The sequence below is a fragment of the Eleutherodactylus coqui genome, chromosome 5 (genome assembly GCF_035609145.1).
Source record: "Eleutherodactylus coqui strain aEleCoq1 chromosome 5, aEleCoq1.hap1, whole genome shotgun sequence".
Lineage (NCBI taxonomy): Eukaryota > Metazoa > Chordata > Amphibia > Anura > Eleutherodactylidae > Eleutherodactylus > Eleutherodactylus coqui.
The window spans coordinates 264,393,933-264,408,347 of NC_089841.1; the positions used below are offsets into that span (position 1 = coordinate 264,393,933).

The following is a 14,415-nucleotide window of genomic DNA, read 5'->3' on the forward strand; positions in this document are numbered from 1 at the left end:
GGAGTTCTTCTGTGGATTTAGAGACTGATCTGCACACGGATTTAGCCCCAGTCAATAACTTAGCTGCTTGACATTGCAAATCTTTTATTTTCCATGATGCAGATTTCAAAATCCACACCAGATCAACAAAAGCACAGATTTCCATAGTATTAAACTGAATGCTAAATTTGTGCAGATTCGGTGTGAATGGGGCCTTACACACATGCTTTTAGAGCTAATTGTGACTTGTTTACTGGATTCACATCTACACTGCTCAGTACTGCTGTACACGGTCTTAGAGGCCGATGTGTGCTATAGAGATTCACATTATGTTTTGCAAGTCTAGCACTGGTCCTTTCCTTGTTTCTCTCTTTTATGCCACAAAATGCATAAGGACAGAAATAGTCGTGAGAGTTTTTCTATTCAATGTAAAAAGCTGGCAGGGAGGGAAATTATGTGGAACGTAGATCAAAGGGGTCTCAGTCTCCCATATTAACCCCTAAGGTTAAGGTTCAGTTCCTATGCAGTTTCTTGCAAGGATGGAGGAGGGATTGGAGATGAAAAAGGTCATCTGAAAAGAGCCTAAGGCCTCATGTCCACGGGGAAAATCAGGCCCGCTACGGATTCTACGTGGAGAATCTGCAGCGGGTCCTTCCTGCCCCGCGGACATGAGGGCTGAAAATAGGAATTTAACAGAATTAACTCACCTGCAGCGGGCCGGGAGGGTCTTCTCTTCTTCACGGCCGGATCTTCTTTTTCGGCCGGCGGATGAACTCGGCACGCCAGCGGCACGTCGCCGGCGTGCCGCGCGCATGCGCCGGGCACATCCGCCGAGCCGAAGCAAGAAAGATCCGGACGTGAGGAAGAGAAGACCCTCCCGGCGAGTTAATTCTTATTTTAGGTCTCCCGCGGATCTGGACGGCTTCCATAGGCTTCAATAGAAGCCCGCGGGAGACCCGCACGAAAATGGAGCATGGTCCAGATTTTTTCATGCTCCATTTTTTTTAAAATCACTTTTATTGACCATCCGCGGGTATTTATCTACCCCGCGGGTGGTCAATGCATCCCTATGGGGTGCGGATCCGCGGGCAGGAGAAGAGTTAAAATCCGCTGCGGATTTTAATTCTTCTTTTGCCCGTGGACATGAGGCCTTAGAGGAGAAGATGATATCCTGTCTTCTCCATGTGCAGTAGACAAAGTCTGCTCCAGCCAGCTTAGAGAAAACGAAGCTTATCCTAAAAAGTCTGGTACAAATTTACACAAACCAAAAAATATATTCTGCAATTAAATTTACCGACCTTTATCATGTATTCAATTCGGCTGTGGGAATGTTTTTCTATTACAGATTCTATCCAGATGAGTGGTTTCACCTAAAAAAGTGGAAATTAATAGATAATATCAACAACAGGTGATCTGATTTTATATACAGTAAAATATATACGGTACAAGGATACTTGCATGTGTGTTCAGGCGATAAGACATGAGCTCGAATTCCCCATCTGGAGGAATGAAAGATATAGTCCTGTCATTTTCAAATCTGGAGAGGCGCACACACTGGTGGAACTTGACATCTTCCAGTTCTACAGACTTGCTCTTCCCACCTAAAGGGACATCAATTGCACAAGACATCTGTGTTTGCAAAATAGGCAGTATAAGTCAGGGACGTTTTATAATTCCGCAGCTAATCCACTTATATAACTGCACTCCTCGTATTTTAGGTAGGGCAGAAATTATAATTTCAGCAGCAATGTATACACACGGCAGAGCTTGGCACAGAGGTGTCTGAGAGCTGCCAGGGGAGATTTGATAGATGCTGATCGAGTCCTGCAGTTTACAGGACGTCAGTGTGAATTACAGAATATTTTATGCAGTATAGTGTTGTGTGCATAATATTTGTGTTGTATGCAGAGCAAGAAGTATGTGTGCAAAAGATGCATTGTAGTGAAATTCTACTAACAGGATCTCATACGCTGAGCGTGCAGCTTTGTCATAATTAACCTTTGTAATGTTTTACTAAGAGAGAAGTATCACACATGCCTTGCAGGACTGGAACTACGACCTGCTGCGCCAAAAGATGGTCAATGGCCCCCAGGAGCTTTCTGGCCTTCGTGGGGCATCTGGGAACAGGAGATGCGAAAAAAATAAGCCGGTGGACTGCTAATTAACTCGATGGTATAACCCGAAGCAACGTTGTGCCGAACCCAGGCATCTGGTACAAACTGGAGCCATGTGGACTGGAACTTTGCCAACCGACCCCCTAACCATACACTTTGAATTGATGACTGTGGGGGACGCCACACTATATAACCTCTTGTGTTGCAACAATGAAACGGGATGCCTGCCCAAATGTGCACATGGAAAGTGTGCTGTAAAGGGAGGAAACACCCTGTCCTGGAGGACATCCAGTAGAGAGCTAAAGCAAGGTGGAGTCCCTGGGGACTGAACAGCCCCAATGGGAGAGAACTACTTGAAGTGAAGAAGAAAAAACCCCTGCGCTCAGTGTCCCAAACTATTTTACAGCACCTTAAACACGGTCAACTGTAGGCCAAAAGGATACGTGAATGCAGAAATTGTGGACAAAGTTGGAAACTGGTATGACGAAAAAATGATTTATTCATTGTATACAAGACAGAGTGCAACACGTTTCGTAGCCAATGTGCTCCTTTGGCTGTCTGCAGACAGCCGGGTCGGATCCCGCAGCGAGAATTCTCGCAGCGGGACCCGATCTGCGCCCCTGCAGGGACCAGTGTGGGTCTCATCTGCTCCCGCGGCTCCGGCTCTCTGATGTGCAGGCTGCCAGCCAGCGCATGCGCAGAGCGGAGCCGGCAGCGCCATTTTTGTGCAGGCCTCTGCGAGACCCGCAGAGAAATAGAACATGCCGTGATTTATTTTCTGCATGTGATTTCACGCGGACAAATCGCGGCCGTCTGTCTAGGATTGCGTTTTCTAACACAATCCTATGGCAGCTTCCACAGGCGGAAATTCGGCGGGAAATCCTGACGCCGAATTTCGGCCCATGTGCAGGGGGCCTTTATCAAGCAAAACAAACTGGTAAACTGGACTTCACAATGTTGACTTCCATAAGTACCCTTTTTAATGTGAACTATAATAATTATTATTGAAACTTATAAAATAATTTAAAATTATAAAACTAAAAACTAAAAAAACAAAAAAAAAACCCCAAACTTATAAGTAAATCATTATTTATTTCTTCATACCAGTTTCCAACTTGGTCCACAATTTCTGGATTCACGTGTAGCCTTTTGGTCTACGCTTGATCGTGTTTATGGTGCTTTAAAATAGTTTGGGACACTGAGCACAGGCATTTCTTTCTTCTTCTTGTAACACTTGAAGTAACAATAAAACAGAGATGCTTGGAAACATAACTTGAGTGTTTCTCACTGTACTCTTCCCCAATGCATTGAACACCACTGGCCTACAGTGGGGACCGCATGACATGGCTACCCATAATATAAGGCACACATGTCAAACACAAGGCCACCTCATTTTCTGTGGCCTGCCGGCTGTGCAGCACGCTCCCTCACCCTCCGTGCGACTGTCAGTATATGATCTTCTAGCGGCTTGTTCTGTCTCAGTAGAGTAGACAGTAATAGAGGAGTGCCGATATCACCATGACAACAGCCGAAGGAGGGAAGAAGACTGCAGAAAACATGATCTGCAGTGTGAGAGTGATACTGAAGAGGAGCAACTGCAGGGTGAGAGCCGGCCAGCGCTCAACTTCTCTCACCGTCCCTCCCTAGTTCATGGCAGCAGATCTCCGGAGACATCAGGGGCCCAAGTATGCAGGAGGGCCCCAAGAAGGGCTGAAAGGCCTGCCATTGGGACCATATTGGATGCAGGTAAGTATAAAAATGCTAAAGTGTGTGCATGTGCGCACGCAAATATATATTATATATACATATACATATATATATATACATATACACATATACACACACACCAGTGGGTCAAGTATCACATGTTTAACCCTTTCCAATCCAATTTCCCTGCCACCAGCACGCTCCCCAGCTCTTATTTATTTTGGGTAGGAACGCTCTTGTTAGAGTCCTTGGAGTTCGGCCACCTGCAGACGGGGGAAATTCCGTGGTGGGATTCCCCGCAGAATTTCCACCCCTGGACGCCTGCATAAGATTGCATTACCTCACGCAATCCTATGCAGACGGACGCGGTTTGTCTGTGCGAAATCACGCGGAGCAAACAAACCACGGCATGCTCTAATTCTGTACGGTGCCCCGCACAGAAACGTCACTCCCTGGCCGCCGGCTTCGCTCTGCGCATGCGCCAGCTGCCGGCACATGAAAGAGCTGGAGCTGTGGAAGCGGGCGAGTCCGTGGTGCTCTTTGCAGGCGCTCGGGTCGGGTCCGGCTGCGAGAATTCTCACCACGCATAATAGGTCAATATATAAAATGAGAAAGCTCAATCTCAAAACGTGTGCACTGGAGTAAGGAAATTGGCTCAACGATAGAAAGCAGAGGGTGGTAATAAATGGTTCGTACTCTGATTGGACCACAGTCGCTAGCAGGGTGTCACAGGGTTCAGTATTAGGCCCCATTCTGTTCAATATATTTATCAACGACCTGATAGAGGGACTGCACAGCAAAATATCAATATTTGCAGATGATACAAAATTATACAAGCTAATTAATACAACAGAGGGTAATGTACGGCTGCAAGTGGAGCTAAATAAGTTAGGGGCTTGGGTAGAAAAATGGCAACTGAAGTTCACTATTGATAAATGTAAGGTCATGCACATGGGCAGGAGAAACGGATGTCACCAATATACACTAAATAGGGTACTGATAGAGAAATGTGATAGGGGAAGACCTGGGGTACTAGTTCAGAAGATGTTGCAGTGCTTGAAGGGGTTCAAAGCTATCAAAATTGGATTATTCCCCCTGTAAAAAAGGGACGACCAAATAACTATGTATAAACATATCATGGGACAATACAAGGATCTCTCTGATGATCTGTTTATGCCCAGGACTGCGACGGTAACAAGATGGCATTCTCTACGGTTAGAGTATCACCAACGCCAGAAGGGGGTTCTTTGCTTTAAGCGCAGTGAGACTGTGGAACTCTCTGCCTGAGGACGTGGTGATGGCAAAATCAATAGAGGAGTTTAAGCCTTTAATAGATACCTTTCTAGAGAACTATATTACAGGATATAGAAATTAACCCTTTAATGACGCAGTCCCTTTTTCTTTTTCCATTTTCGTATTTTCCTCCCCCCTTCAAAAAAAATTGTAGCTCCTTCATGTATCCATCAAAGTCGCTGTATGTGGGCTCGTTGTTTTTTTGCGGGACGAGTTGTATTTTTCAATGGTGCTATTTAATGTACCATATAATGTACTGAAAAACCTTTAAAAGTTTTTAAGTAGTAAAATTGAAAAAAAACAACCCACGACATTTCCTCATCTTTCAGTGCATCTTGTTTCTACGGCGCACAAACTGCAACAAAAGCGACATAACTTTATTCTATGGGTCGGTACGATTACTAGGATACCAAACTTGTATAGGTTTTTTTTTTAACTGTACTATTTCTTTTTTTCAAAGACATTTAATTTTTTCAATAATTTTCTGCGGTCATTTTGTGCGCGCAATACCTTTTTTATTTTTCCGTCTACGTAGTTGAGCGAGGGCTCATTTTTTGCGGCATGTCCTGTAGTTTCCGATAGTATCAATTCGAAATACATACGCCTTTTTATTGCGTTTTTTCTGGGAAACAGGGTAACTAAAAAAGTGCATTTCTGGCGTTCATTAGTTTTGGTTTTTTTTGGATGACATTCACCGTGAGGGAAAAATCATGTGCTAGATTGGACCTTTACGGATGTGGCGATACCAAATACATATATTATTTTAATAATAGGGGGTGATTTAAACTTTTATTTATTTATTTTTTTTACAATTAATAAAACTTTGATTTTTTTTTTTTTACTTTACTTTGAAGTCCCCCTGGGGGACTATAACCAGCGATGCTTTGATCGCTCCTGCAATAGCATTACGTCATACTGCAATTTGACAGGCAGTCTATCAAGCCACCCCATGGGGATGGCTTGATAGGCAGTCTGCTAAGGCGGCCCTGGGGCCTTTCTATAGGCCCCCGGCTGCCATGACACCTGCACGGCTCCCCTGATCTCACCACGGGGGGCCGTACGGGACCTCCGAACATAGTTCGGGGGATTTAAATGCCGAGTCAGAATTGACAGCGGGATTTAAAGGGTTAATAGCCGCTATCAGCCGATAGCGGTTATTGCCCGTGAGGTTCAGCTGTAATAAACAGCTGACGCCCACGCTGTATGAAGAGAGGTCGCCCCACGACCTGTCTTCATACATACCCCAATGCTCCATGAGGTCCTGCAACAGAAAGGGCTTAAATAACCAGCGGGCTGTTGATAAAGGACTTGGAGTCAGGTAGGAACTTTCAAATGTTGATCCAGGTATTATTCTGACTGCCATCATTTTCATTATTCTAACTGTCTGGAAGGAATTTTCCCCCCAATAAATTGGCTTCTGCCTCATTGATTTTTTTTGCCTTCCTCTGGACCAACAAGTGGCGGGTGGAAACAGGTTGAACTAGATGGACATTGTCTTCTTTCAGCCTAACATATTATGTTACTATAGTAACAAGCAAGTAGGAAAACATAAGAAAATCAATAAGAGTGTGGTATTGCCATGATTGCACTGACCAGCAGAACACAATTCATGCCACTTATACCATATACAGCTTTGGAACGGAAAGTTTTTTGATGCCATTTCTTATTAATAGAGATGAGCGAGCGTACTCGCTAAGGCAAACTACTCCAGCGGGCGGGGGGAGCGGCGGGGAGGAACAAGGGGGAGATCTCTCTCTCACTCTCTCCCCCACCGGCACCCGAATCTTTAGAGACGAGCGGGCAGGTACTCGCATAAAGCACTACTAGCTCGAGTAGTTTGCCTTATCGAGTATACTCGCTCATCTCTACTTATTATAGATCTTCTATAGATTTATACAAGTTTACTTCTGAAGGTACCTGACATTGAATGTTGCTACAGGCACATACAAACACATTTGCATTTCATATGGCATCTGTAATGTACTTGCACATAATAAGCGATAAAGGGTGTCAAGGAAAGTACATTGATTTTCATTGTCCCACTCACACTTGCGTACCGTATTTTCTGGCGTATGAGACGACGTTTTAACCCCCCCAAAAAACGAAAATCAATACTCCCCTCTCGCGGCGCTCCTGCAGGCTGTCGCTCCCTCGTGCACGCCGGCAGAGCATTGCTTTCTGCAAGCGGGGCTTGAATGCCCCGCCTCCAGAAGGCTAATGCTCTGATTGGCTAACGCCGGAGGTGAGTATTGATTTTTTTTTTTCCACACTGTATTCGCGGCATATGAGACAAAAAGTCAGGGGTCGTCTTATATGCCAGAAAATACGGTATATTTACTTTGAATGCTACGCGCGTAAAAAAAAGGTAAAGCAGCATGTTCTATTTTACCATGTATTCCATGTGTAAAAGCCCTATTGTTCTCTATGGGTGCATTCGTATGCGCGGCATTTTTATGCATGCTGCTAGGAGACTTGAGAAGGAAATAGAAAAAAACTAAGAGGAAACAAGCAAGGCAGTGTACGCGAAATAAGCTGTACATACGCAGTTCCATACGCTGGTAAAATGCTGCAATTTTTACGCAGAATATTACCATACGGGCATGTGAGCCTGGCCTTAGCCAATGCTACAGCGGCATACTATTCAGATTCTCACCCAGGCTTTCCATCTAGGAGTTCTGTCTGTGATGCCAAAAACTGCATTCAGACGGGACCCCAGCTCTGCAGACTGCCATTACTGAAAAAGACCAAAGCTGCAAGGTTTGGTCTGTGTTGCATCCCGGTGTCTGACATTTTGGCCCATTTTAAGTACAAGGTTACTGAGTACATTGATTGTATAACTTATATTTTTGTGAAAATTGTCAAATGGACAAACAGCTTTCTTACGTCCTGTATTTTCAAAGAGAACTTTGTCATTCAATCCAAGACGCAGCTCTGGCATTCCAGATAGAAAGACTCTCATCTTAATGGACCCAACTATCTCGCTCCGTAGGACATTTCCATTGGCACTCACCTTAAATAAAAGAACATTTTAGATTACTAGCAATATCCAAAACTGATTTTTCCAAAATAAGAAAACAATTTATTCAGTCCATTAACCGATCGGTCATCCGTCGAAAGGGAAGATATGAATTTGGCTTAGAAGCCAAACTCACTTCATACTCATCAGTCAGCAGAGGCCAAGGTTGGTCCAATTGCAGCAGTTTAATTGCTTAAAGGGGTTGTCCCGCGCCGAAACGGGTTTTTTTTTTTTTTCCAACCCCCCCCCCCGTTCGGCGCGAGACAACCCCGATGCAGGGACCTAAAGAAAAATCCGCACAGCGCTTACCTGAATCCCCGCGCTCCGGTGACTTCTTACTTACCGGCTGAAGATGGCCGCCGACATCTTCTCCCTCCGTGGACCGCAGGGCTTCTGTGCGGTCCATTGCCGATTCCAGCCTCCTGATTGGCTGGAATCGGCACGTGACGGGGCGGAGCTACACGGAGCCCCATTGAGAACAGAAGACGACCCGGACTGCGCAAGCGCGGCTAATTTGGCCATTAGACGGCGAAAATTAGTCGGCTCCATGGGAACGAGGACGCCAGCAACGGAACAGGTAAGTGAAAAACTTCTTAGAACTTCTGTATGGCTCATAATTAATGCACAATGTACATTACAAAGTGCATTAATATGGCCATACCGAAGTGTATAGACCCACTTGCTGCCGCGGGACAACCCCTTTAAATCGAAGGTCAATCCTGACCGCAGTGGCTGGTCATCTAGCCATAGGAGCAACTCCCCCATTCCTGGCACGATATGTTAGCATGACAGCAGAATGACGAGCATGGATGCCTATTAAGGGCTTCATAGATTGCCAGTAAAAATATACTGCATTAGATACAGGGGTTAAAAACGGTATAAAGTAGCCAAGCCCTATAAAGTCTTACAGTCTGGCTATAAACCGGGATTTTTAGTCATTCCCCAAATGAAAAATGAGCAGTACAGCAAGAGATTAACCCATGTGCTCTCTAAGACTGTTCCAAGACTGTTCCAGGAACAAGCAGAAGATGTTGCAGAGGGATAGCGGACAGCAACTTTCTTTTTTGCTAACTTTTAGCATTTATTTGTAAGTGTAGCATGTCTTTAACCAGGCCATTGTTTTAATAATCTGCTGACTTACAAGTAGGTTGACAGATTCAATCACATCCAGAAATACTTCATTCTTTCTATATTTAATTCCCTCTGATCTCCAAGACACGGCATTAGTGACTGTGGCAGGAGGACGAGGAGCTCCAGTTTCTAGTTTGTGTCCTTCTTGAGTGATATACCTACACAACATGCATGAGGCAAATAACAATGCACACCGCAAGCATTAATACAACACATCTTTGTTAGATCTAGCTAGAGTTTTGTATTCCATCATTGCTCGTTGGAAGGCCAAAGTCAAAATGTATATATAGATATATATATGTGTAGGCACATTAAAGGCATATAGATAGATAGATATGGGAAACGGATCAAATTCGACAAAGACACAAAGCTAGGAGGGATAGCTAACACTAAGTAAGAAAGAGTATTCAAATAAATCTAGAACAGCTTGAACAGTGGCCGGTGACTAATAATTGTATTTAACAAGGAGAAATTGCAAATTTGCAAGCAACGAGCGAGTTACAAGAAACTTCAATACTTACTCTTGCAAAATTTTGCTATCAGTAGTTTGTGGATAGCCAAAATCCATTAATTCATCCAGCAACTCGTATATTATCACAAAATTATCCCGGATACTTTCTTCTTCTAATTCTTTGAAATATTCAGAAAACACCTAGTGAACAGGAAGGCACTCTAGTCAAACGCAATGCAAATTAAAAAGACAAACACAGTTCCTATGAAGACCCTAAGGTTTAGGCTGGGTACACATCACATTGTTTTACCACACTGCTAAAGTGTATGTTGTTACTGCTCACAGAAAACAGAATGGCAACTTTGTCTCATTAACCCCTTCATGACCAAAGTATGACCTGGCCAACTTTAGGAAATCTGACGTGTGTCACTTTAACATAGAATAACTCCGTAAAAGCTCTGCATATCCAAGTTGTTCTGATATTGTTTTTTCGCCACATGTTGTACTTCATTTAGGTGGTAAAAAAAAGGCCAACAGAATTTGTGGATATTTATTATTTATTTCTTTGCTCAGACACTAATAGTTATAAGGTCTCCCTGCACTTCATCTACAAAGGCATTTACCTATACAGAGGAGAAAGGCTTCCAAGTACAGATTGCAGAGCGGTCACAGTTATCAGCAATCTTTTGAGATAAATCCAATCTACTGGAAAGTGTGTTTAGGTGTTCGATTCAGTTACCCTATTGGTGTTTTTAACATCTAAAAGAAAGATTATTTTTAGTTAGTGTAATCTGTGAAGAATATTAACCCCTTCATGACGCGGTCCTTTTTTTCCCTCCATTTTCGTTTTTCCCCCTACCTTTAAAAAAAAATCGTAACTCCTTTATTTATCCATCGACGTCGCTGTATGAGGGCTTGTTGTTTTTTGCGGACCGAGTTGTAGTTTTCAATGGTGCTATTTAAAGTACCATATAATGAACTGAAAAACTTAAAAAATTCCTAGTGGAGTAAAATGAAAAAAAAAACACGTCATTCTGCCATATTTCAGTGCGTCTTGTTTCTACGGCGCACAAACTGCAACAAAAACGACATGATAACTTTATTCTATGGGTCAGTACGATTGCTACGATACCAAACTTGTAGTTTTTTTTTCTACTATACTATTTATTTTTTTCAAAGACACTTTTTTTTTTTCAATTATTTTTTGCCGTCATCTTGTACGCGCAATAACTTTAGTTTTTCGTCGACGTAGTTCAGCGATGGCTCAATTTTTGTGGAATGTCTTGTAGTTTTCGTTAGTACTATTTCGCAATATGTACGACTTTTTGATCACTTTTTATTGCGTTTTTTCTGGGATACAGGGTGACTGAAAAAGTGCATTTCTGGTGTTCTCTATTTTTTTTTCGGACAAAGCTCAACGGACTTTTACGGACGCGGCGATACCAAATATGTATTTTTATTTTATTATTTAGACTTTTTAATTATAGATATAGCAAAAGGGGGGGGGTGATTTAAACTTTTGTTACTTTTTTTTTTTTTACAATTAAAAAAACTTTAATGTTCTTTTTTTAACTTTACTTTTAAGTCCTCCTGGGGGACTACAATATGAGATACTTTGATCGCTCCTGCAGTATGAGGTAATGCTGTAGCATTGGGTCATACTGCATTCTGACAGGCAGCCTATCAAGCCCCCCCACAGGGATGGCTTGATAGGCAGTCTCTCAAGAGTCTTGCAGAAGGCCCCCAGGAGCCATGACACTTGCACGGCTCCCGCGATCGCACCGCGGGGGAGGGGGGGCGTACGGGGCCCCCGGAACATCGTGGGGGGCTTTTAAGGGGTTAGTAGCTGCGATCGCGGCTATTGCTCGCGGGTGTCAGCTGTACTAAATAGCTGACACCCGCGCTGTATGCAGAGAGGTCGCCCCGTGACCTCTCTGCATACATACCCCGACGCTCCAGGATGTAAATACCGCTGTCAGAGCGGTATTTAAAGTGTTAACAGTTCAGACGAGCGGCGCGTCGGAACTGCTGCCACCGGGTGCCCGCTGTAAGAACAGCCTGCATCCGACGTTGTATGGAGCGGGATCCACCCGCGATCCCGCTCCATACTACCGTTTGTTCAACTTGCGAACAAAATGGACTTGCGAACAGGTTCCTGGAACGGAACCTGTTCGCAAGTCGGGGACCATCTGTACTATGTTATGGGAATTCTAGGCTTCAGCCTGTTCGCTGCCCTACGGCGTTCTCTGAAAGCTTAGCGTCAAAAAAGGCCGCTGTCTGGACTCTCAGGTTGTTTGGAGAGAGACTCTTGTCCAGACCCCCCTAATGGAACTCCAGGATCATGGGGATGTCGGGAGAGGAAAAAATGGATTTCCCTTTCTCTACACCCAGCTACAAATTTATTCCAGCTCTTTTGACAAATTTTCTTTGTCGATTTCTTCCTACTGAGTGCCAACTACCTCTGACGAGAAACCTTGTCCTAATAACATAGATTTCTCAAAATCCAAGCTTATATATGAAGGTTCGTCAGGTCTGGGTGCTTTAGAGGAAGAAGTTAGAAGATCTGGATTTACTGGCAATCGGACTGGAACCTGCCAACTGAGACTTTTTGGAAGCCCGAACCAGCTCCTTCTTATTAATATAAGTTATTAATATACGGGTGCACTTCTGGGAGCGAAACTTCTGCAGAATCCTCGGAGTCAATGGAATAAGAGGGAAAGCGTAGACCAGTCCTTGGCCCCAATCCTGTGTCAGGGCATCTACTGCTTTCAAGTGGTCTCCTGGACTAAATGAGAAAAATCTTTTTAGTTTTCGATTCTTTCTCGTCGAAAAGAGGTTTGTGTACAGAGCCCCCCATTTGGTTGCTAATGCATTGAAGACCTCTTGCAAAGGGGACCATTCTCCGATATGAATTTGTTGTCTGCTTCAGTCTGCCTCCCGGCTTAGAACTCCTCTTAGATGGACTGCTGGGTATTAGTGCAATATGTCTCCACCGGAAGTATGAGTTGATACATGGGTTAGCCATGCAGTTACAGGGAACGCCCACAGTTGCTGATTGGCTGGCAGGAGACACACCTTTATTCACGATGCAGTCGATTGCCCTGGGACCATCCGCAGCATCCTGACTGTTGTACTCCTAATGCAGCTCCCCCTGCTTACCCCTATGAGGAGCAGAAGGACAGGTCTCCTGCAGTGAGGGGCTACTCGTAGCCGACAGATGTACTTCTAGCTCTTCCTCATCCCCGCAAAAGCAGCAACTCTGTACGGGGCCCCCGGCACAGCCCCAGGAGCCGCTGACTAGCACAGTTTGTGTTCCCAGCAGTCCTCATACTCGGCCGGAGAACGCTGCTCTCAGCCAATGGAAAAATATCTGCTGCCGGGCAACAGGTGCGCGCCTTTCTTCCTGACAACTGCCATCACCGTGCGGTCAAGCATGCTGTGGACGGTCTCAGTGACATAGCCGCGTGCGGGAGGCAGCCCTCTCTGCTTACCGATAAATGCCCAACTGGTCCGCCGGCGGCTGGGAAGTCACCCGGCTGCCGCCTTGAGGGAGGGCTGAGCCAGCAGCGACTGCTGTGGACGTGCGCATCCTCACTCACGAATGCTGATGAAGATGCCCAGTGTGTTGGTCCTGGAGTATGTCTCCAGAGGAATTGGTGTAGCCATGAGCTGCTGTGGGCGTGGCTCTGAAGGTGTGTGCCCATCAGCTAATCAGCAGCTGTGGGCGTTTCCTGTACCTCAGCTCAGCCAACCCATGTCTTCACCCATACTGGACTGCTGGGATTGACAAGACATTTTTCTCTGCCCACAGGAAGATCTTTTTTGCTATACTCTGTAGGGCCCCGCATATTGTCCCTCCCTAGCGTCTGATGTGGATTACTGCCTTTGTGTTGTCCGATGGGATCTTCAGATGTCTGCCTCAGACTACCCTATTTTCTGAAGGGATTTCAGGATTGCTTAAAGCTCTCTGACAGTTGCCTTATCCTCTAAGACCAGGTCCCCTGAAGATACAGCTCTTCTACCTGCGCTTCCCAGCTCGTTGCACTGACATCCGTTGTGATACATAGCACTGGGTACTGTGACCAGTGAACACCTCGTGAAAGATTCTGGATTGAAAGCTACCAGGTCAGAGAGACTCTTACTGCATTGGTTATATGCACTGTCCAGGGACAATTGTTTCCTGTCCCATGATGCAAAGATTTCTGCTTGTAAAACTTTTGCCCAAGCCTGGGCTCATGCCACCGTAGGGATGCATGACATGCATTTCCCTAATAGTTTCATTGCTGACGTGAAGGTTTTGGGTTTCAGAATTTTACTGACAAGTCAGCGTAACACCTGCACCTTTGTTGAAGTAAGGAACGTTGATTTTCTGCATCCAGCAAACTCCGAGAAAAACCTTCTTCTGACTGGGAGTTGTATCTGATTTTTTCCAATTGATTATCCACCCTAGATATTGGAGGAAGTGGGTTACATTTGTCAGGTGATCTTCTAGACGCTCCCTTGAGTCTGCCACTATCAATATAAGGTCTAGATATGGTATGATTAGGATTGATTTTTCCCTCAAGCTGGCTACTAGTTCCCTCATGATCTTGGTGAAGATGCGGGGAGCAGAGGAAATCCCAAATGGGAGACGGGTAAAATGGAAATGGCTTGTTCTTCCCTTCATGCATAATGCGAACCTTAGATACCTTTGGGAGGCCTCGTGGATCGGCACGTGAAAATAT

General features: G+C 44.8%; 1 protein-coding gene across 1 annotated transcript in view; it reads right to left on the bottom strand.

Moving 5' to 3' along the window:
* The window catches only part of AP1M1 (adaptor related protein complex 1 subunit mu 1), a 51,795-nt gene that overhangs the window by 9,500 nt on the left and 27,880 nt on the right, over positions 1–14,415 (bottom strand). The window contains exons 4-8 of the mRNA XM_066604622.1: positions 9,762–9,892; positions 9,251–9,398; positions 7,977–8,103; positions 1,438–1,580; positions 1,278–1,349 (exon numbers count right to left, since the gene is read on the bottom strand). Coding sequence (XP_066460719.1) covers positions 1,278–1,349; positions 1,438–1,580; positions 7,977–8,103; positions 9,251–9,398; positions 9,762–9,892 — 621 coding nt within the window. The remainder of the gene's footprint in view (positions 1–1,277; positions 1,350–1,437; positions 1,581–7,976; positions 8,104–9,250; positions 9,399–9,761; positions 9,893–14,415) is intronic.